We start from the raw sequence: 25,174 nt of genomic DNA on the forward strand, positions 1-25,174 counted from the left end.
TCATGTGAGGGAACCGGCTTTTCCGGGAAGGCTGTAGAGATCAGTGCTCTACCCAACCCAACCCAACCCAATAAGAGAAAACTCATCCTATGTGGAGGGAGGTCAAGTGAAAAAATAGTCACGACAAAGTAGGCATGCCATTATGGTATCATCATATGCTGGAAAATGTGTATTAAACCGATTGAACACTGCTCCCCTATACAATTGTCCGACGTTTGATAGACAGTTTTAAAAGAAAAGGATCCACATTCAATGCAAAAAATGTTTGATAAAGTGATGCCTTCTGGCCCACGCAATTTTGTTTTCAGACCATTAATGGTAAACTGGAATAACTGAGAATTCTGGCCAAAACAGGCTTGTTTGTAATATACTACATAGGAGTGTATTTTAGCACAACCACACGCTGAACAACACCCTACTTCCCTTAGCAAGCCATGAATTGATGAGTAGGCAATTTACTAAATAAACACCATTCTGAATTAAAGAAGACTTGAAATTAGTGATTGAAAACTTAAATCCATAAAAAATATGTTAACTGAGGTAATACATTAAGTGAAATAAAGGGCCATTTTTTCATAGATTTCTATACAATATGGAACTTTCACTTCCACTCAACTTTTCAAACATGGAGGTTGTCTCTTTTTCAAAACGTGGTGTTTAATTTACGCCCAAATACATCTCTGACTGCCACAGCAAATAAGGCCTTGTAGGAGTGAAATATCTGGTACCAATTACAATTAAATTGAGATAAATATTTAGTAAGTTGTGTTAAGCTATTAACATAACGTATTATAGATTTACATAAGAATTTCCATACAAAACTGCTTTTTATTATAAATGTGTTTTTCAATTTATGTTGAAAATGAAATCCTTCTCACATGTGCATTCCTCATTATAATACATTTACAAACTTCACAATAGTACGAGTTTAGCTGATTAAAACATTCAATTTTTTTACAAGACTTATTAATTAATGATACCAAAAAAGCAAAAGGTTGATTGTCATTTAATGATCTAATAAAAACACTTTCTCAAGACAGAATGTGTATGGCAGCCACATCCTTTTAGATCTCAACAGTTGCATCTGAATGCTGCTTAAATTAAATACATGTTGTGCCATTTGTTTTTCTTCTGAACAGTGGGAGGAGGAGGTTGACAGGACAAATGTGGAAAGAGGGGAAGAGAGAGCAGGGAATGACATGCATAAATGGTTTTATGAACCCGTAATGTTATGGTTAATGGTGTCTGTCTCCGACTGGGCCAGCAGAATGCCCTGTGAGCAGCTTATCTCACATCTGACGAGTAATGCAGAGTAACTTTCTGACATGAGAAATAGCATGCAGTGAAATTCGAATGGCATCACAATCACGAGAAAGTAGTTCATACCGGAGATGTTGACAAGACAAATGTTTGTTCATTGCAATAATCTGTAATCAGAGCACAGCAAATGTGTTTTCCATCAGACTGTTTTGTAGTGCAGATAGATTTGAAAAATTGCCTGAGGACTGTGATCAAACACTGGATTCACATCATCTTCAACAGCCAGTATTAGAACATTTTGTAAACAGTCTTTATCTGTAATCGCTGTCTTTTTTTCTGACATAGTAAAAAAAAAAAGCATTGGAGCTTTTTTTTTTGTTCTTGGGTGGAGGTTAGCATTTAAAGCAGAGATGAGTCAGTGCTACGTTTTATTAAAATACTGTTGACTTTAGAAATCAGACCTTTGAGAGGAAGTAGTTCCTTAGCTGTAGAGATGGGCAGTGTTTCCCCAGAGTGAGAAGGTGTGTCCTACTTTGCAAAAGAGTAAGAGAGGCAATATGAATTCTCTGATGTGCAATGCAGCCTCTGCTACTGAGAGTTGGAGCTAGATGAGTCCAGCATTGAATCTAGGAATTGCAAAATAAAGTTATATAAAAAACATGATTTATTTTATGCCCAGTAATGTTATTGGAAGACATTGTGAAATTAGTTGTATTTAATATTAAAATCTCTATCGTTTTAATGCCAACCAGAGTGTGTGTGTTGTATGTGTTTTTCCTCCAAATGGCTTTAAGTGTCGACAGCACACAATCATGCATTAATGAAAGTTATGTTCCCTACTAGTATAGGGTGAAGTAACAAAACAGTAAATAACCGGTAGAAAAAACAAAGAGGAAACCGATTTGCCAAAAATTAAAGATATTGTTTAATTAATAAAAAATAAAGAGGGCTCAAAAGCCAAGTTACAAAACAAACTGAAGACAAAACTAAACGAATTCCTTACAAAAGAAAGTGAAAACAATAAACAGTATGAAATACAATGGAGCATATCTCCTAACACTATACAAAACACTACACAGGCTGCTCTGGCCCCACGCTGACGATCATGCTGCCCCGAGGAGAAGGAAAACAGTCTGCAGTCTTCCTCAGGCCTTTTGAACAGGTCTTGACAAGGGATTGGGATCACCTTAGGGAACACACACACACACACACACACACACACACACACACACACACACACACACACACACACACACACACACACACACACACACACACACACACACACACACACACACACACACACACACACACACACACACACACACACACACCGGCACGTAACAGATAGTACAAATCTGTGAGCTTGGATCTATTAACAATGAAATTGAATGGATTAGACATTGAATATTCATAACTATGTTTTCATTATTTTATATTCACATGAAACTAAATATGATTGTGTTTTGTTATCATACAATGGGTCATCAAATATATATATTTTTATCTACAAAGGCATATCTTTCACTTACCTGAAGGCCACCATAGTTTTTTGCAACATTTGGAAGGCAAACCTCACCGCTAGATGCGACTAAATCCTACTCACTAGACATTTATAGAAAGTTCACAATGTACCAACAGTATATAACGGTATATATTATATGAAGATGTATCTTAAAATAGCTCCAACTCAACCAGCGTTATCAATCAAACGTTTACTTTTCATATTAAATTTGAAGCTGAGTGTGTTTTCTGTGCAACTGAAAGTTATCTTTATCATCACCCTATACTTAAAAAATAAATACACAATTAAAGTCTTTAGATAAAAGAAGAAGCCTTGAATTTTCTTGGTGATGTTTAGTTATACAGCAAGACAGAGCTTGTTTGCAGGCGAACCATTTCCAGTGAGAAGAGAGTACATTACATTAATCTGACTAATGAGCTATCACATTGAATAAATAAATCTACAGGAACAATAATGTATTTTAATAAGAAATGCTAAAGGCCACTCCGATGAAAGATTACCTCTCAAAAGTCTAAGCCTATAGAATAAATCTGACTTCCCCATTTTGTTGACACGCACGGGCCATGTGAAGTTGATTTTAATAATTGATCACCAGAAAGTGCTGGGAGAGAGCTTTGCTGATAAGCAAAAGAAAAGGTTTTTGTGTTTGAATCACAACATCCTATCGATTCCTCTTTGAATAACGCTTAGTGGAAGAGTCGCAGACTTAGGGATTATTTATGGATCCCTGTTGACCTTAGCAACACCCAGGGAGACTCTGTTTAAGGCTATGACATTGACTGCCAAATCTGCACACATATGGATGAATCTAAAGCGACAGCAATAATCAGAGTGGAGAGATTAGTAGTTTTCAGCTTTCTTTTTTAAGCCTACAAAGACATACATCATCATCAGCCTCACCTGCACTGAGGTCGCTTTTAGCCCGTGGTTTTTGAGGCACCATTCTAGTTTGTCACTTTTAATCCGTCAACAATTTGCTTAAAACAGAGACAACACTGGAATATTATGCAGATAGATTTTGTGATGTTACGGCCACCTCTGCGTCCTGAATGTAATGTTAAATAAAGTATTACATTTTAGTGCAGAAAACCAATCGTGCTGAAGCCTCAGGGCGTTTTAGAGTCTCTTAACAAAATAAAACTAATTAAAAAGCAAAAATGTTTTACTTCATAGGCATCGACATATTTTTCCTCTGTATCTGGTCCACTAGGAAACTGACCATGTCGTTAGTTTTTCTTTACGTTGCTTGCTACACTTGTCTTTTCGCACGATCTGCTGATTTTAAGTGAAGACGCCCAGAAACGTAATGGTTTAAAGATTTGTTTTGTAGAGTGGACTCTATCTGCACCGTGCGGCTAACTAATACGCAGCCGTTTGAGAGAGCAATCAAATGGAAATTTGAGCAGCTTAAAGATGAAGATAATTTTTCCCTTAAGAGCTTATGAGTGTTCTGCCAAAATGTGTGATTCTCTTTTTAACTGCGACTGTTCGGAGAGTATGTTGGCTGATGTTCACAGCCTCCTTCTGTTTTACATTGTTTGCTCTTTCCTGTGCCTGATGCCTGAGATTACTACAGAACAATAGTGCTAGTGTTTCTTTGCCGTTTATTCAAAACAACAACAACAACAAATATATTTGAATACAACTTTCAAATAAGTCATCCTGCTACAAAAGGTTTACAAGTTTAAATTAATATCTTATCATTTAATAAGTAACTTATTTAAGATGTATAGATGGTTACAAACAACAGACCATCCTCTCAACAATTATCCGATCATACATGATGACAAATGACGCTATGATTAAAAGCTGTTTATTAAAAAGTAATCAGCATTTATGAGTGCATACTTGATGACAACTCTTATTAATGCTTAAGTAGATTAAGCTCAGTGGGGTAAAGTAACCAAGTACATTTACTATAAGTACTGTACTTCAGTACAATGTTGAGGTACTTTACTTGAGTATTTCCATTGTATGCTACTTTGTACTTCTACTCCACTACATTTAAGATGTACCTTTAGTTACTTTACAGACATTGATTCACGATAAACAACATGATCAACACTTAAATACGACTATAGTTAAACCTGGATTAATGCTACCCAGCGGTAAATGAAGTAATTAAAATGAGCTCCACCTTTAAAAACATAAATACATCAATAATTATAGTCAAAACATATAATACATATGAAATGGGCCAATTTGCATAATGAGTACTTTTAGTACTTTATTTTGATGCTTTTTGTACTTTTACTTGAGTAACATTTTGAAAGCAGGACTTTTAATTGTGACAAAGTATTCCTACACTCTGGTACTTCTACTTTTACTCAAGTACAAGATCTGATTACTTCTCCCACCTCCGATTAAGCTTATACATCTATCATAAAGAGCATTTAATAAGCCACCATTTTCTACATATCATACGTAACATATGTCACTTAACCTAAAGTTACTTTCAAAAGTCTAAGGTCTACTTTTACTTTGGTCATAAATACTTTTAAGCTTGTTTGTGCTGCAATTCTGTTCTTTTAAAATAACATTCAACTTCTGTTCTGTGGGGGCAACCTTTGAAGATACAGTTTCTTCTTTGGTTGATTTAGAAGTGAGGTAGTTTCCCTTTCTAAAACCACGGCATTCGACGGAACCGACTGAGGCAACAAATTCAAAGAATGTGGAGGCAGACACAAAGAGCTGAAGTGATGAAAGAACGTGACACAGGGAAGAAAAGAGACCTACGGGATAGTTGTCACTTTGAAACAGCCGCTGATCTGTAATGACACTGATATATTCACGAGATAATCCGCATATGTTAGTGGAGATCCTTCTTCTTGACATGCTGAATCATTGCGGACTGAAGAAGCTATACAACTACAAAAATATCCACGTGAGACATTATTGCAGCTGTACATTTAGTTGGTGTTGAGTATTAATGAATTACGCAGTGCCAGTGTGTATAAGTGTGTATATTCATCCAGGGCGTGAACGTTAATATGCAGTTGCGAGGACCGAGTATTAGCAGTGGATTACAGGTGACTAGCAGCCTTTTGAATCTCTTTCCTGTGATACCCTTTGAATGTGTTCACTGCCTTTGAAGTGATGTCAGTTTTAAAATATCTCAGCCCTTTTATGTTTAACTATGGGTGTTTGCGTTGAAGGATTCTTCTTCTTTTTTTTTGGAGGGAGGGAGGGGAGATGAAAGCATCACAATAGACGGCATCCATCAAAGAGCCAAAGAGTCTGGGAAAAGTCCCGCACATAACGAAGCATGACTTGTTAAAACACAACATGAGGCTGTTGTGTCTGCGCCGGGTGATCGGGGCGCAGCAGCGGGTTAAAGAGTCGAATGACAGGCAGATCCTGACGGAGCTCTGAATCTGATCAACTGAGTGTGTGTTTTGCGGCAGTAATGAGCTTTACAGTATGTGTGTAATGTGCCAGGAGCTGATTCGTACGCTGGATGAGCTAGGTAATTGTTCACAGTGCACGTTCCCCCAGTCCCACGGCCCCTCTGATTTTGATTCATTTAGCCTCATTATACAGGCCCATGTTATTGCCAGGTTGTATGTGAGGTATTTTGCAGTGACGAAATTGACTCTGGTAATTTAATTTAAAAAATCAACTGTAGAAACCTCTTAAATACAAAACAGAGTGGGAAGGGGAGCATTCACACTCATCTGTTTTGAAAGGTGAACTATATTTGAGTGTTTTTCGGACTTGAATTGCGAGAGAAAAACATCCTCTTTTCATTTTTATTTATTGCTCTCAACAAGCTGCAAAAAACAGCTTTATTAATTTCCTCATATTGCAACAAAAAGCAAAAGTCCCAGGCTGTAAACCATGCTTCTTTATACCCTGCACACATATCATATGTGAGGAGCCGTTGTGGGGCCATTTTTTATTGCAAGGCGTAAGGCAGCTAAGAGCAGTAAGGCCAGGAAGAGGATACAGAGCTGCAGTTCAGTCAGTCTGTAAGCCAGGGGATGAAAATGTTCTCTGATGCTGATCCTGCGGTTGCTCTGGATCCCAAACTGCAGCACAGAGAACTGACAAAACCAGATATTTACTCTGGCATTGCATCTGCAGTCTCTTCTCTGCTCAAAACAAACAATACCCTATGCATGGCCATGATCTTACTTGAAAACAGTGTTTGGAGTTTTAGCACACAAACAAATCAAATTCCCTCAGACGCCATTTTCTGGATCATCAAAGCTCTGTCAGTCAAAGCTGCTGTATTCACACTATGGTGTGTAGTTTGCATTTAAGTTTGAAAGACAGGAACTCCTGCTGTGGAGATTCCACACCGGTGGACGTTCAGACTCTTTGGGTTAAGATTTCCCTGAATTGTCCTTGTTAATTATCACATTTGATTCATCTCTAGCTCTCTCAGTGTGACTGTGGGAGTCCATGTATGTGTGTGTGTTTGAGTGTGCGTGTGCATGCGCAGCAGCTTGGCAGTCTACCATTGTGTGGGCAATGCACCCCTGAGGGTAGTACCCCACAAAGCAAGTAATGGCGCTAAGCATGCTGATAGAGGACTGATTTAGACTGAGAGGCGCCTCTAATCTTACGAGGTGTCAGCAGTGTAGTGCAATAGATTAGCCGACTCTTTCTCTTTTATTTCCTCTGCGATCATCATCTCCTCTGTGTTCAGCACCTCCTCCAGCAAGGACCGCTGTGAACCACCCTAAATTCAAATTGTATTATTGTTATTAATAGTCGTGATAGCAGGCTGGATTTTGTTGTGTTTAGCAGTGGATGCATTAGAATATTGTTTGGGTGGCAGGATACTGTATAAAACAAAGATAACTTGGTAAAGACTATGGTAGGCCACTACATCATTTTAATATGTGTGTTGGTAACAAACTAAATCTACAGTATATGTCCTACGGAGGTTTCAAAACGGTCAAGTACTTTAAACTGGCATCGAAAACCTGGTCAGATTCATAAGCTTGCTAACTCATTCTTTGGCCTGAGTTTTTGTTCACAATTTAAAAAAACGTACCAATTATACATGATGTATTCTTTTAGGCTAAGTTCCTGTATGACTGCTGGTGTTGTTTCAACTACATACAAGGTATTTGTAAAACAATACCAAGCCCTAGTCTTTAATTGGACACATTAAAATGCCATGGCAGGAAGTTTCTTAGAGTTTTAACACTTCTAATACATTTCAAGTATTTTACTTCACTATAATTAATATTAAAGTCTAAAAAAAGCATTTCAATTTGATATATTGTTTTACATTGAATTAAATAAAAATATGTAAAAAAGCATCCACAACCTCACTGAACCACAACATTAAAATGCTGCTTACTCATCCACCCATTAGCAATACAAATCCAATAATGTAGCACTAACAGGGGTCTGGATAGATCCTCCTCCGCTGTGCACAACAGGAATCACTGCATTATTTATTCAGATAATGTGTTTGAATTTACATTCTTTATGTTAAATGATGTTCTAAATGTGCACTGACAAGTGAGGCTGTGACGGATACGTCTTCTTTATCTGAGGTGAGAAGTGCAGAGGGAGATAAGCGAGCGCTGTGTGATGTGATCTTATTAGTATGTTTGCTGACTTGAAGGTACAGATGCAGTGTGCCGCACAGCCGTACAGATGCAATAAGCTCCCGTGAATATGTGTGAGTCAGTTGGACTCTGGTTTGCTTGGCGTAAGGAGTCTTTGATGTTGTGCTGCGAGATCTGGCGCTCTGATCTGGAGCATGACATTATGTGCGACTGCATCGGGAGTTTTAACATAATATACAATATGATGTTTTTCCACACAACATCAAAGCTTCATGTTTCCTCTGTCCTCATTTTCTCATTCTACTCTCCAAACAAGTTGACTCCTTCCCATTAGAATAAGCTGCAAACATTAGTGTTAAATTGACAGTACAATATATGCTAATGGTGTCAGGGTTGTGGTTGCGCAGTGTATCCCCAAAGTAGTTACAGAGGTGTCTTAGCTGTTTCTGAGAAAGATGTGGAAAAGCCATTACAACTTTAACTGTGCAAATTGCTGCAACCAAATGTGACCACCCGAAGTCATTTGGCTGGTACACTAACAATGGACGCCTGAAATAGAAACAGAGCCAACACGTATATAAATGTGTGTATACAGTATATCCTGCTGCATTATATTGTGCATTGTTGACACTTTGTACCAGTTGGGGGCACATACAGATCAAAGACGTAACTTTAACTTATGAAATCAGTAAACAGCGGTGACAGAAAAATAAAGTGTACAAGGGCAACAGGGATGGTGGTGAAAAAGCATCAAACGCAGCAGAGGGAATGAAAAGTTAGAACTGCTTTGATTAATCATCGAGGTGCAGATATCCCCCTAACAAGCTGAGCAAACTGAGCCTCTGAAGTCTTCCTTTTGAACCTGTTCACAAACTGTTCTTAACCCACACATACAAAGGCAAAACAGACAGTAAGGATACACTGTATTAGCAAACATGTTGAAAGTCTAGCATTTTACTTGGTTAAAAAAGTTTCAGTCAGAAAAGCCAGCAGGTGTTCACATGATTGGAGGTTGAAGCCAGTGTTCCTGCAGTTCTTTGTAGAAGTAGCTTAGCCTTTAAAGGTGAGGTCATCCAAATGACAAAAAAATAAGCATTTTCTTATCTACCTGTCGTGGTTTCTAGTCATTTAGTTAGTTTTAGTATTATCTGATCAAGTTTTGAGATTGTTTTAGTTTGAACGATTTCTGCTTTAAGGCCAGTACAATCAAAGTCGATAACATCTTGTTTGTAGTGGTCAGCGATGAAAGATAATATTTACAACTCTCCCATGTTAAACTATTGTTTGGCAAATCATTTCATAGAAGTAATTTATTAAGTACACGTTTCAGGATCTACTGTTAATTCAATCCATATTGGTCATGTTCAGAAAGTAGGGATCTTTTTTTGTATCATTCGTTACCAACCATTTTCCTTCAGGGACCCTTTTCTATCATTGATTAAACTGAGCGTAACTTAGTGACATGATTAATGGATATATTACATTAGATTTATTGACTTACAATTCCATAAAAGAACAACTGAACTGAATAAGCAAGATATTCCACAGAGCTCGTTGTGAACCGTTTCATGTAGAAACACCATCAACGATATCAAAGAACATGGACCTCCTCAGAGGCTCGTGCTCATGAAACCTCAGGAGGCTGTCCAAACATATTTTTCATGTTTCTAGACGTTTCACCTAGTTTTGGGATATCTACTGTAGAAGCAGTTAGTCACACAAATACACTTGGAAAAGCTCATTTGATTTTGACTCACTTCTTCAAGAAACATGCTGAGTTCCTGCTTGTTTTCTCTAACCTAAACTAAATGACTCAATTGCCTATTATACAGTCTATGGTTGGTACATATTCAGAAGCGGACCCCCAGCAAGCCTCACAGTCACTGAGGCTAATTGGAATCCAAATATAGAATATTAACCCCGTGCTTTGCCCACACCACTGGTCGTCATTGTTACATCCCCTCTGGGACGAGTTTGAATGCTGGCACCAGTCAAGCTCGTAGCTGTGCCACCTTTTTTCTCGATATGTTTGAGTTTGCGAGTGTGTTTCTGGCCTGTCAGTGCAGCGCATCAGCAGTCGTAACAGGCAGTCCCTGTGGAGGGCAGACTGACAGGTAGGTAATGATCAAAGAGGCCATTTCCTGTGTTTCATGTCGAGCTCAGAGAGAGGCACATCTGTACTGCCGGTGCCTCTTCCTTTTCATGGGCTCCGAATGCAGATAGCACTCACTCTGCTCGCATGTCCACGCAGACATGTGCATTCAAAAACTTTAGTCATTTTGAGCATCCTTACATTAACAGCTACTAACGCATTTCTCAGATTCAGCCTCAGTCTCGACTGCGCCGAACTCCCTCCCTTCTAAAAAAATCACTGAACTCTTCCTGCCTGCACGGCGACTCAGTCATCTCAAACTGTCATCTGAACTGTATCGCACATCCATAAAATATTCACCTGAAGGGAAAACACAGGCAAAGCCACACAGTCTGACCTCCCCCCCCCTCCCTTTTCCCAAGTAAGCAGGACTATCTCTCTGACTCAGGTGCCAGGCCACTCACAGATATCTTACCCTCAATCTTGTGTCCACAGTTGCTAGTGGCCGTGTGGACGGTTTATACTCGGCTCTGCTCTGTTCAGCTTGCCAGTTTCTGTTTAATCAATTGGAGCAATTCAGATTGTATTTGAGAAAGGCCAAATCTCATCTCAGGTTGGATGTTGTTGGAAATGAAGTGCATCCTTGAGGATGGGAGTAAAACCAGCTTCACTTTATCTTAAAGATTAAAACTTCAGGGTCACGGTAATCTGTCTTAATGAAACTGTCAAGCAATCGGAGAATCTGTAAACTGTGTGTCACCCTGGGTTTTCCTGCACTTACTTGTTTGCACGTGTGTTTTAGCTTACTGAATTTATAAATGATTTTTATTATTTTTTAAATGACTGATTGGCAGACGAGAGGGTTATGTGATTGCAATTAGAGGTAAATTAACCAGCAATTAACCAATGTTAAGGTAATTACGTAGCCAATCAAATAAAACGACTCAAAGCAGGTAGGGGATGCATGAAAAGCTCTTTTAATTGTCTATTATTTATCCCCAGAGCTCCATGCTGATAAAAAGCCCATGTTGGTCGCAATCTAAGCTTTCACCATTTCATCTAAAATATCTTTTGCTTTACGCAGGTTTGATCTCTTAGCCTTTTGAATTTTGCAGGAAACATCATTTATACAGAAGGCCCTCTATTACTTTTCAATCTTCACACCTTTGCACCGCCGGCCTTGGCACGACTCAATAGGCATTTTCTTCATACAGACTTTTAACAACAACCTGAACTATGCCCCTTCACATGATAGTACACATGTACATAGGCTGCTATTTGATGAGCACCTATTGGTCTATGCTGAAAAACATAGCTTTCATGAAAAAGAATCTGCAGAACCTTTTATTTCTGGATTGATTTGAAGATAGATGATGTCGATGCATCAATACATTCAATACATCTCTTAAAAATGTTCTTGTTTCAACTATTCATTTAAACCACACTGATTAAAGGTTGATTTTATATGTAAAAAATATTCTTCACTTTGTGTGCATTATTGTATATTTGTTGCCGCCTAATCTTGCCAGACAGACAGTATTTGGGGCATTTGGAACCTCTGGAACTGTTACTCTTACGTCTTTTAAAGTTTAGATTGCAATCTCTGTCAGACTGGTGTTTTTTAAGGCATTTTATATCATCATTATCATCATATCAGGTAAAAAGAAAACACAATCATTCATAATAAAATAAATATAAGTCCCAGTCCTATCAATTTTAAATCTTGCAGTGAAAACTGACGTCTAGCTTATTATTAATGAGGTTGATTATTAGAGTTTAAGAATACACGGTTGCCTCAAAAAAGTGTATTGTAATATGTAATAAACTATCATTTAAGCCTGCATTGGACATAATGGTTGAGAAAGTAAAACTTAATAATAATAAAAATAATGAAAAAATAAGCAACAATATTTACTATACAAGCAGCATAGTGGCAGCAATTTCAGCAGTACATGAATACACTATACTAATATAAAATACTTTGTATGTGTTTCTCTTCCTCTTCCACAGAGGGCTTGTCAATAAACAGCAGTGAACTCGAGGCTGACCCTTTTTTTTACCTGAGGCAGGCAACTGATCCCTCTGGAAACCAACTGAAGCTCTGTAAAAGGGGGATGGGATATGTGTAGCTGGCAAGCAAGGAAGGCTTCAAATGATTGATAGCCATTTGTTTTGCCTGCTTAATACAACATAAACTCTCCAGCGATTCATCACCGGAGTGAGGGGTTTCAACAGTGCCTCTGCAGAGCCCGCTGAAAATAATTCATTTTCTGCGAGCTACGAGCCAGGCACTAATGTTAAATATTCATGCGGGTCCAGTCTAAATGATGTGGCCATTGGCACACAGTTAGAGCACACTCTGCGGAAGGGAGGAAATGTCAAGCTGTGAATAAATGAAAGCAGTGAAGCCGTATATTACCCTGCCATTGTGAATTTACTATAGTTGCCATTTTGTATGGCCACTTCAGATAGACCTTTTTTCATAATCAATACACTCAGTGAAATATCGACCATATTGCCACGTTGGCAATAATCTGGAACTGTGTTTGCTCGTCCTTTATTCACCGTTTGTTGCCTAATGTGTGCCTCATGAATGTTAACAGGTGCTATTACTGTAGTAAGAGTGGGCATGTTCAGTGAAACACACTATCAAAGCGACGAAGTTGACTCTCTTCAAATATGTCGATGCACTGCGAGCGCTTCTTGTCACATGAGATCAATATGGCTTGTGCCTATGCAGCTGTTACGGTTTGATTCCTATTGACTGCCACATCAGTCAACCGCATTCATTTCTGAGACGTTTTCACAGCATGGGCACGCTGATACGGAAAATATGTTGTCATGTTTGCACATAAATTGTTTTTCAGACGTTATAGGTCATCTTCTGCAATGATATCAGTAAGCGCAGTGGAGGTAAAGGGCAGAATATAATAGAACATACTGGGTTGAGTATCCATTTTGAGGAGAACTCAAATAGAGAGCATAATGTCCGCTGTGCATCATTTGGATGGAATGGGGGTTGTTAAATGGCCTCATATTGACAGACACACTCTACCAGTATTCATTTCTATCACACACACATTTCCTCCCGCAGTCTCTGACTAATGAGGCCTAGGGCTGGAGACGGTTCCATCAAGGAACTTCCCCCTCTTTCTCGCTCTCTAACACGTATACACACACACACACACGCACACACACGCTCTCTCCCCTCTCAAACATGCACCTGATTGATAGCAGTGATTTGACTGAGAAAAGGGAAATGGGAAATTGAAAAATGGTGGAAGAAGATTGGAAACAACGCGCTGATTATAAACTCTGTGAGGAAACAAAAGGCCTTCCCTCTCCTTTTTTCTTAGCACAGAGGTAGCAGGTGTGGTTCTGACAGGTGCCTGATTGAGGCGCACAAAAGACATTACATCTGCAAACAAATGGACGTGTTTAGCGTCCCCGGATGCAGTTAACGTTTTGGGCTGATAGATGTGATTATGAGTGTATGAGCAGTGGCAGCCAGAGAATGAGCACAGGTGTTGGGGAAGAGTGGGGCAGAAAAGAGGCATGTTATTGTTGTGGTAATAATAATCCATCCATACAATTAATGATATGCCATCACCAAGGTCATCAGCCTTTTGGAATGTATTTAATATGCCTCATATTGTGATAATAGAGCCTCCCTCTGCTGGGGACAGGCGTGAGACCATACCGATTCATCATCATGAGAGCACCAATCATACTGTTCTAAATTCACTGATTTACAAAATAACCTCAATTACATCGATGCCATCGCTATCTATTTTGGTCTTTCTATGTTTATGCTCTCATGTTTCAGGCTAATAAACAATAACACTTTTATAACAGTGGGAATAAATTAGTCGCTACCTCCTTGTTAAACAGCTTTGTGTATTCCATAAATGAGGGAGCTTCTTGGCCGAGGCCCCAGTGGTTTAATATTCTCTGAGAGCTTCCAGACAGTGAGTGGTGGTGCAGCAGCTGTCTCCTGACCCTGCCGGACCCCCACTTACCCCTCTGACCACCTCCTTTCCACTGGGCATGCTGTGGAGATGACAAGCCTGTCAGAAGCTTCTCCTAATGTCCTAATTACCCCTCTCTCTCACACACACACACACACACACACACACACACACACACACACACACACACACACACACACACACACACACACACACACACACGCACACTATTATATACAAGTATTGTGCAGATGTATGTGCATGCACAGTGAGTAAGCAGGTATGCTGGCAGACAGAGAGCACCCACACATAGCTTCTGTGAAGATTGCTCACGTGAGCTTTGCTGGCAAGAAATCATACTATAGGTGAGGCATTATATTACACAATAGCAAAAATCTCTCCCTCAAGACTCTTAGGAGGCTTTGATTAGAAGGTTCTGCGAGTGTTTTGATCCGGGCAGGGCTGCGCTTTGAATCGGAGCTCCGGTTTCTCTCCTGTGGTAACGAATGAAACACTCCTGCCACAACTTTCCTCTAAAAGAAAAAGAAACTCAGAACAGGGCTGGAAAGATGCTCCATAGCAGTGCCTGCTCCCTCTGAGGAGAAGAACAGAAAAAGATGCAGTGTCACCCGAAATAGACAATCCAAATGAGATGTGATGTGTCACTTTGCCGGAGGTTAAGCTTTGCTTCGGCTTTAAGCGCGAGTGTCTCTGCTGCATTGGTTTTTGGGTGCAGAGCACACTGCCGCTGCTGCTCTTAAGTCCATGCTCAGTCAACCAGTCTTGTTAACATAACAGAGTGAATGATTGTGCCTCGTAGGAAAAGGGAAATCATTGTACCTCCCAGCGATTGCAGTTGCTTTGTGATTTATAGACCTCTGAAGTTACAGCATTTGTCAAAATCAGCATGACTTAATAGTCTGTTAGTATAATATTTCTCCTGCCTTATTTCATGTTGATTTGAGATATCCGGCCTCATAGAAGTCTTGTTTTACTATGCCAAATTACCTTTCGATAGATATGTCACCGTGATATTAAGCAACCGCTGTCTTATTTTATTTTTCCTTTTATTTTTGCATTTTGAAGCCTGTTTATTTGAATAACAGAAATAGAGCTTGGTGTCTGTCATGTGTGGCTGTGTGGAACAGCAGGCTGGCATCTACAGTAGTCAGAAATGTGTTAGCACTCTCTTTTTTCTTGACACGACTGTGAGAGCAGAACGCTACCTGAGTTGTCATTAAAGCGGCTCGTTGCTGTTTGGGGTTTCTTTTTATGTGCGTGTCAGCCGCAGAGACACTTTCATGCGTGATGTGAGTGACAGGACACACACCTTTGAGGTAACACTTTTTCTTTGGTGTTCATAGACATTACTGATGCTGAAATGTCTGATAATAAGTCTTTATTCATAGGAAACATGCAACTATCATTGTTTGTGTGTTATTGTAGATGCCCCTTTACTAATAGGAGGCAGGGCACTTAATTGAATATATCTGCTTTTTATCTGCCAGCATTTCTGAAGGATTATCCCTTAATCTCTCAGAGTAAAAGCTGTCTTCAACAGTATGTGTCCTCTTGGCTTTTCATGAGAACAACATTCAGGTCATAGATTGGACATTTACAAAGCATATCCCATTAACAGTAAGCAATGAACAACCTCTGTGGGGATACAGGCAAAATCTCCTTATTACAGTTTATCGTGCAGGAACATGCTTTGCGTCTCCGGTAAGCCAACCTGATTAATTTTTTTTGTTGACTCTGGGGAGAATTAATCTAAGTATTCCCCAAAGTCTTTGCAGGTGAGTGCTTTTCAATATACTGACAGGTTGGGCTGGATTAAGTTGTACCTGAGAGCTGAAAATAATAGATGCAGGTTGCAGATACAAATAAATTACTGAATTATGCACAAAATAAAATGTTTCTTACAGAATAATGTATGCTGTTTAAATTAAAGCGTTCACTTAGTGTATGAGCTGTAAATTCGTGGGCTTTTTCTTTTGTCTAAACTCAAGTTCCCCTTCCAGAGCTTTTAATTGTATGACACCATTTTCAACTGTATGATTTCTTCACAAGCATAGGGAGTATGCGATACATATTCATTTTTATCCTCAATTAATCATCTTTCTCAATTACCCGTCATGTATTTAAATGTTAAATAGTGAAAAGTGCAAACCAAAAATGGCTTAATCCCAAATGTTCACACGAAAAATTGCTTATTTTGTAAAATAAAACCCTAAGGTATTCTGTTTTCTCTCATAAAAAACTAGGAAATAGTTAAACGTAGAGTCATATCTTATTCTATAATCATTTTAGCTCTTGTATGGAGTTTGCACAGTTGCCATGTAGCTGGATATGTTGAAATGTAATTATTGCGTCTGCAGATAAAGATCAAGTGATGAGGTTGAAAGCTCTGTGAAATGATGCTATCAAATGAACCTTGAGATGAGAGATTGTTTTGTCAAATCTCCAGTAACAGTTCCCGTATACAATGTCAAGGGCATTTGTGTATCTACAGTATACTGTAGGTAATGTATTAATTACTTAATGTGCATTTAAAACTGAATATGGAAACACCGAATTCCAGGGGGTATCGGGCACCATTTTTTTTCTTTTTGCGAGGACAGCCGAAACTCTTTGATGGGTTTCTTTTGTGAAAATCCTGACCTCACAAGTCGTCCGTGTTTATTGGGTCCACTCTGCAGGAGCTCGCTGCTTCATCCGATTTCCTTGAAGAGAAAAAAGTTTGAAACCTACCTCTGATCCCTCTAATTAAATGAAAACACAGTGGGCTCCACACAGTGAGACAGCATCATTACACACACACACACACACACACACACACACACACACACACACACACACACACACACACACACACACACACACAAACACACACATACACCCTCACAATGGCAGCCCATGTGGATCTCTACGGGGAAGTACACAGAGTTCCAGCACGCAGCTCTGTTATGTCCTCTTATGCAGTGCGATCACACACTAGTTTGACATGCAACACGCTGCAGATCATGAGCATAAATAAGCAAGGGAATGTTTTACCTGAAAGGAAGAACATTAATTCAAAGGCATCACACTAGTACTGAGAAGAAATGTTGCCTCATTAGTGTTACCCCACTGCTTTTACTGAGCAGCAGCCACAGAGAGAGAGACATGGGGGGGGGGACTATATGCCACTCTTACCACACAGGCGGCCTGTCTCCTGAGATCTTAGTTTGCCTCAGTGACAAAAAAAGTGTAGTTTATTCTGAATTTGTTGGGGTGGCAACGGGTTAAACACAGATGCCTGAATGACGGAGCACCTGGATCCTGCGTCTTACAGAAAAAAGAATGTAGTGCAAAAATACACCCTTTCAAATGTTCACAATGAGAGTGTTTCCAGCAGGAAATGTAACATCAATCTAGGAGAGCGGGGAAATGTTCCACCTTTTCTGTTTTCCAACATAACGCTCGGGATGAAAAGGAGAAGAGGTGAGGAGACAAGGACAGAGATTATTTGGAGGATGGTTGGCCTGCCTGCTCTGCTCCAGCGTGATTGACAGATTGGTGCAACGGCAGCACCCGCACGAATGCCATCACACGCATTTCCCTAGAAATCTGTCTATCAGCACTGTCTAAGCAGAGCGACAGCCATGACATCTAATCACAAGCGAGCTGGCACCTCATAACTTCTACCTAATGTGCTGCAGGTACAGAGGAGCGAAGGCGAGCGCGGCAGACACACCACAACGCTATTTATAGCCCCTTCAGAGGCCACCAGCAGGAAGTGGATCATCCTGAAGGGTTAGGAAGGTGTCACCGCACTACATCACAAGTCTCTCGGTTAAGATATAGGTCTCTGTTGACAGGGTGATGCATTTTTCTGGGTTACTCTCTTGTAAAGTAAAATGAGGGCAGATATACTACACATACAAGATGATAATGAGTCATTTACATAATGTTGCTACAACATTATAATTACCTGGCAATTAAAGCAGCTCAAAAGCCTCATTATGGGCTGTCCTGAGGGCTGGTTAGACCGGGACGCATACGGTGTGCTCATTCAAGCTCGAGTTTGAGTCTGGCTATCACGCTCGCGGCCTCGTTTTGTTCAGATCACTCTCAGCTGAAGCAGAATTGCCCCAGAAGCCTCATTATGCTGAAGTATCGCATAATAAAGACAACATTTTGAATGACAGCTGAAGTTTTTCAAAGTGGCATGGCCTCCTGGACAATGTTCGCGAAAATGTCCTCATCGTGTGAGATTTGTCACTCAAACCTCTTTTGTCCTGGGGGAATTGCTGACACATTGAGAATGCACAAAGGAGTATAACAAGGACATGTGTCATACCTTACACCCTTATTAAGCCTGCAATGACAAGTGAGACAAGTATTCACTTTAACATACTGTACGCTTTTCACCAGAGCCCCCATTGCTCAGAGTAAAGAAGCTACAAAGTGTGTGTGAAATGTCAATAAAATAGAATATGGTGTGCGAACTATAATTTTTTTTTTTAGATATGGATGTACAGCAGAGGGCAAGGATGTGTGTGAAAGAGAGAAAGAGAGAGGATGGGTGTTGCTTATGAATAGCAGACAATGAATGATGGAAGCTCTCCCGAGGGTGCAGGCCCTGAGCACTGCTGCGGGGACTTGGGAACACGCCAGTCTCCCATGCCCTGTGAGATGCCAGTTTGGGTGGGCACCGTTCCGAATGGGTGCTCTCTTCTCCAGGATACACGGCAGGGTCCTGGGGGAGCGCCTCCAGGCAGTGGCTGCTCCAGGGAGGCATGGCTGGAATCTCAATAAGGGACACAAGGGGAGGAGAAACAAAAAGTTCATATATCCCCTCTGTTCCTCCATATTAATATAGCGCTGGATGAATGGAGGCAAAATCGCTCATTGTGTCTGGGATTGTTAACACCTGTGGAAAAATAGAACTTAAAATAAATACTCATTATGATCCCTTTTGTATTTCTCTTTACAGGTGGTAAATAGAAAAAATGATATGAAGCTTTGAATTTAACAGCGGTATTTATCACCAATGAAAAAGTATTTTACCAGTGTAATATAACTCTCTGCTGACAACTTCTTTTCTGTTTTCTCCTCTTCTCTTCCACTCTCATCCTCATCCTGCGCTGCACCAGGAGCTGCTGAAACCGTGACAGGTACTCTTTCTTTTTTCTGCTACCTGCTGTTCATTTGGAAGTGCTTTCTTCTGTGTGTGTCTGTTGATTGGCTGTCCATTGCAGTCTGTTTGTCTGTGCATATTGACATGAGTGGTTTGTTATGGTCGTGTTTTCTTTTCAGGCGAGGAGGAGAGAGCCATGTACTCACAATGCAGATCCACTCCTTTTATTCTTAATTCTCAAATCAACATTTCGCCACATGTAACGGCAGATTTCCATTTGTTTCAGACCACTTGGTTGCCACTTAAGTTGGTCTGTTTTTTAATTAACTTTTTACTGAGATCTACAATGCTCGGAGGTGCACTTTACCAAATGTAATTATATCAACACCCAAAATAAAACACAACTGGTGAAAACGATCTCTCAACGAAAACAAGACTGTCCATGTTAGCAGCTCTGTGAAAATGAAATCAGAGCTTTGAGCTAAATGCTTATGCCAGAGATGGAGTACTCGAGTCCTGGACTCGGACTCGAGTCGGACTCGAGTGCCGATTTTCGGGACTCGTGACTCGACTCGGACTCGCGCACTGATTGACGCGACTCGGACTTGGACTCGTGAATTCTCGCACACGATGACTTGGACTCGGACTCGGACTCCTGAATTATCGCGTACGCTGACTTGGACTCGGACTCGGACTCGTGCATTTTTCCCCCCACGATGACTCGGACTCGACTTGTACATTGACGCTCCGACTTGGACTCGGACTCGGACTCGAGCAAGTTTTCTATGGAGTCTGATGTCCTCTATCCTGGCGTGTGCACCGGCTGCGAGGCGAGTTCACGTACTGGGCCCCGCTATTCCAGTCTAAAGATGTCTAGAGACACACCCCGCATCGTGCTGTATGCTTTCACACATTCTGCTTCGACATTGGAAAAGAGCAGCGCAAAATGCTCTATGTGGAAACAATATTGAAGAGAAGGCTCCGTAACACATTACTCTAAACATCGAGTTCAGACATATAGGCTGTCTTGAACACTATCATCAGAGTAACGTGATCTAATCAATAAATAAAGATTCAGCCGATAACACGAAAGCACACGGCTACTTAACATGCAGAATGATGTCATTTTGCATGCTAAGTAGCCATGTGCTTTCTGGGGCTAAATCTTTATCAGTAAACCGATTTAACCGGTAAAAGTTCCTTCAAAATAAGAGTCCCGATCTTATTACTATCAAAATAAAAGTGCAAAACGAAAACTTTACCATAGGAAAATATTGGCATACAAATATAATCACTTCTCTAAAAGGTAACTCATTTTAAACATAGTTTATTTATATATAATAATAATAATAATATTAATATTAGTAATAAGCTTTATATTTGTATAGCACCTATTACAAGAATTGTAGCCAAACTCGCTTCACAGCAGTTCAATAGACAGATTAGTATAATATGACAGGATAAAAGCAATGTAGAGGAGCAGCTACATTTCAACACATATATCCACGAAGATTAATACATGAAGACTTGTGACTCGGACTTGACTTGGACTCTTCTTAGGTGACTCGGACTTGGACTCGGACTCGAACACAGGTAATGATGACTCGGACTCGGACTCGACTCGGACACTCCTTGGGTGACTCGGACTTGGACTCGGACTCGACTACGACTCTCCCTTGGTGACTCGGACTTGGACTCGGACTCGAAGAGTGGTGACTCGAGAGTGACTTGGACTCGTGAATTGGTGACTTGACTACAACACTGGCTTATGCTAACATGTTCACAGTGACAATGCGTACAAGTAAGTTGCAGGTTTTATGTTTAATATATTCACTACCATAGAGAGAAAATAAGTAAATATTTATAATAATAATTGTTCAGTAAAAAACGCTTGGACAAATGTAAGTACAGAAATGTAGACATGTTTGTCCATTAATGTACATGTATCAGTGTTGTAGTCAAGTCACCAATTCACGAGTCCAAGTCACTCTCGAGTCACCACTCTTCGAGTCCGAGTCCAAGTCCGAGTCACCAAGGGAGAGTCGTAGTCGAGTCCGAGTCCAAGTCCGAGTCACCCAAGGAATGTCCGAGTCGAGTCCGAGTCCGAGTCATCATTACCTGTGTTCGAGTCCGAGTCCAAGTCCGAGTCACCCAAGGAGTGTCCGAGTCAAGTCCGAGTCCGAGTCATCATTACCTGTGTTCGAGTCCGAGTCCAAGTCCGAGTCACCTAAGAAGAGTCCAAGTCAAGTCCGAGTCACAAGTCTTCATGTATTAATCTTCATGGATATATGTGTTGAAATGTAGCTGCTCCTCTACATTGCTTTTATCCTGTCATGTTATACTAATCTGTCTATTGAACTGCTGTGAAGCCAGTTTGGCTACAATTCTTGTAATAGGTGCTATACAAATATAAAGCTTATTACTATTATTATTATTATTATTATATATAAACTATGTTTAAAATGAGTTACCTTTTAGAGAAGTGATTATATTTGTATGCCAATATTTTCCTATGGTAAAGTTTTCGTTTTGCACTTTTATTTTGATAGTAATAAGATCGGGACTCTTATTTTGAAGGAACTTTTACCGGTTAAATCGGTTTACTGATAAAGATTTAGCCCCAGAAAGCACATGGCTACTTAGCATGCAAAATGACGTCATTCTGCATGTTAAGTAGCCATATGCTTTCATGTTATCGGCTGAATCTTTATGTATTGATTAGATCACGTTACTCTGATGATAGTGTTCAAGACAGCCTATATGTCTGAACTCGATGTTTAGAGTAATGTGTTACGGAGCCTTCTCTTCAATATTGTTTCCACATAGAGCATTTTGCGCTGCTCTTTTCCAATGTGGAAGCAGAATGTGTGAAAGCATACAGCACGATGCGGGGTGTGTCTCTAGACATCTTTAGACTGGAATAGCGGGGCCCAGTACGTGAACTCGCCTCGCAGCCGGTGCACACGCCAGGATAGAGGACATCAGACTCCATAGAAAACTTGCTCGAGTCCGAGTCCGAGTCCAAGTCGGAGCGTCAATGTACAAGTCGAGTCCGAGTCATCATGGGGGGAAAAATTCACGAGTCCGAGTCCGAGTCCAAGTCAGCGTACGCGATAATTCACGAGTCCGAGTCCGAGTCCAAGTCATCATGCGCGAGAATTCACGAGTCCAAGTCCGAGTCGCGTCAATCAGTGCGGGAGTCCGAGTCGAGTCACGAGTCCCGAAAATCGGCACTCGAGTCCGACTCGAGTCCGAGTCCAGGACTCGAGTACTCCATCTCTGACATGTATACACTATATCAAAGCCACATTTGGCTTGTGCAACACATGTTTTCTTCCTCAGGAACATGAGTTGTGAGTTATGCAGCTCTCTCCTCTTTTCTGTGATTGTCCAGCTACAAACTAACTCCCTTGTAGAAGAGCTGGGCTAAGCCTTCAGCTCTTCATGTTATCTTGGTTCCAACATGATGTAAGGTATCAGTGAGTTATTGACAGCAGGTCCCTGGTTTAAGCTGGTTTCACTGAAGCCCAAAAAACACATTGCAACAACCACTTTCTAACAAATAATCAATGATAAAAACACTTTATCTTACCTGTCCAGATGCTACAGTAAGTCCAAAATGACACTTTTAAGCACTGCCCTGAAATATCTTTACTTTATTGATTAGGGGTTTGTAAGGTTCATTCATCTGTACCAGACAAATGTCAGCTTGAAACCTTTCCTAATGCAACTAAGTAAAACATTGAAAAGGGAGACTAACAGTGTAGTGAGTCTGATACCAATTTCTAAAAGTCACAAACTTTAAACGTATCCTTTATTTTAGACCACGGAAAGCAAAGTGAACATGGCTTTTAATTCATTCATGAAGCTTTAGAAAATGATTCAGTTAGGATTTGCAAACACTTGATAAAGGATGCCACAATATAAAGTGGTACTCAATAATTAAAGTGTATCAATACTTTCATTTACTTAGAAAATTGACATATATACCTCTTCATATGTCACCACAGCCTTATTTTCAAGTCATGTTGCAGCATCATTATACAATCAGTTCCACTGAGCTTCTAAGAGACCTTTTCTTTGGTAAAAAAATAAAGATGGTCAAATTAGCGGGTTTGAAATGTCTGAAGACTTCCCATGCAAAGGGTCTAGGAGGAATGGCACAGCACTAATTATACCCTGAGACTGAGTACTTCTCACTTGTGAATATTCTTAAAACAGCATTTCATCATGAGGATCAGGGTTTAATGACTGAGCTGGGTAAAGGCAAGCCGCATCAGAGGAGCAGAGGCAGAACTTTTTATTGTTAATGACTGGCTATAGTCCTGGTTGTTCCTTGAAAGGACACGACTGCTGCAGACAGCGGTGACTCAAGAGAGAGGAATTGGATGCTGGCTGTCCAGCTTTTTGCTACCCCTTTCATGTCTTTTGATGTGAAAACAAGAGAGAAAAGTTCAAAGAGGGAGCCAGCTTCATTCTAAGGTACCCTTCTCTGAACTTCTGCCGGTCTGCTAATATTTCCTGATTTTCGTGTACTTCGTAAATTTGGTTAGGGATAGTTGCTGTTTTGCATTTTGAGTGCGGCTGATGAGGCGAGCCTCCATGACAGACTATTGATGCCAGATTGTACAGCCCCTCAGAGAGAGCAGAGACTTTTGAAGGTCTGTATTTCACTCTGACTGTTTCATTCAGTATGTTGTGATGCGGGAACAGGAGGGCAGCCATGTGCAGAGATACAGGCACTTTACTCTTCCAGACAGCTGCTGGAATGAGTGTGAATTTATCAGCCAGTCATCTGTGCCATGCCTCTGCCCACTCCCCTCCATCCCCACCCACTACCCAGAATTAATGACTGCCTCTCCTCATTTGTACCCAATCATGACCAGGATGCAGAGGCAATTGAAAATGTTTACTCCAATTGCAAAAACCCTCCATGTTCCACAAAGTGCCCTGTTTTCTCTTTGATGGGATTGCTAATCACAGCGACGTTATTTATGTGTGTTTTGAATTGGAGATGAGCCTAGGCCAGGATATTGGAGGGGGACCAACCTTGCTTGGGGCGGCTAAACCTTATGGAGAATTTATCTATTACATTCCCTTTCTCTCAGTCCAACAGATTGGTAGCAGAATAACCTTGCTTTGAGGCTGCTCAATGTTGCTGTTTTGACTGCCAAGTATATTACTTTTACAGCGATGAAATAAAATAGACATCAAAACACTTCACATTGCTTTCGCCTCATCCTCTGCAGCACTTAGCACATGTGCAGAGGAGCTCCAGCACACTTGATATCATTACAAACTTACACACTTCAGCTCTCCACATGAAGAATATTTTGATTTGAATTGATGCCCCGTGGTTAATCTCTATTTATTCATTATTTTTATGAAGCAAGGAAGTAACTAATCGCTCCCTCTTCTCATTCCTACATCCATTTACTAATTTGGTGTTTCATAAACAAGTTCTAGGCCATGCTAATACCTGACCATGAGGAAATGGTATGATTCGGAGAAAAAGCTGAACGACTAATATATGGTTTAAAAGCCTATACTATATGCATTAATAACATAGCAAAGTTTGTAAATTACTATGTTTGCTTCCCTCATTATTCCCTCTAAATCTCAGATGAACAGAAAACTGATTTTGAAGTCAAATGACTTACCATATTAAACGATACATCT

General features: G+C 40.3%; 1 protein-coding gene across 1 annotated transcript in view; it reads left to right on the plus strand.

Moving 5' to 3' along the window:
* Positions 1-25,174, plus strand: part of cadm1b (cell adhesion molecule 1b) — a 130,057-nt gene that overhangs the window by 65,306 nt on the left and 39,577 nt on the right. Inside the window, exon 2 of the mRNA XM_034112938.1 lies at positions 19,512-19,532. Within this exon, the coding sequence (XP_033968829.1) occupies positions 19,512-19,532 (21 nt within the window). The remainder of the gene's footprint in view (positions 1-19,511; positions 19,533-25,174) is intronic.

The sequence above is a fragment of the Trematomus bernacchii genome, unplaced genomic scaffold (assembly GCF_902827165.1).
Source record: "Trematomus bernacchii unplaced genomic scaffold, fTreBer1.1, whole genome shotgun sequence".
In the NCBI taxonomy this organism is placed as follows: domain Eukaryota; kingdom Metazoa; phylum Chordata; class Actinopteri; order Perciformes; family Nototheniidae; genus Trematomus; species Trematomus bernacchii.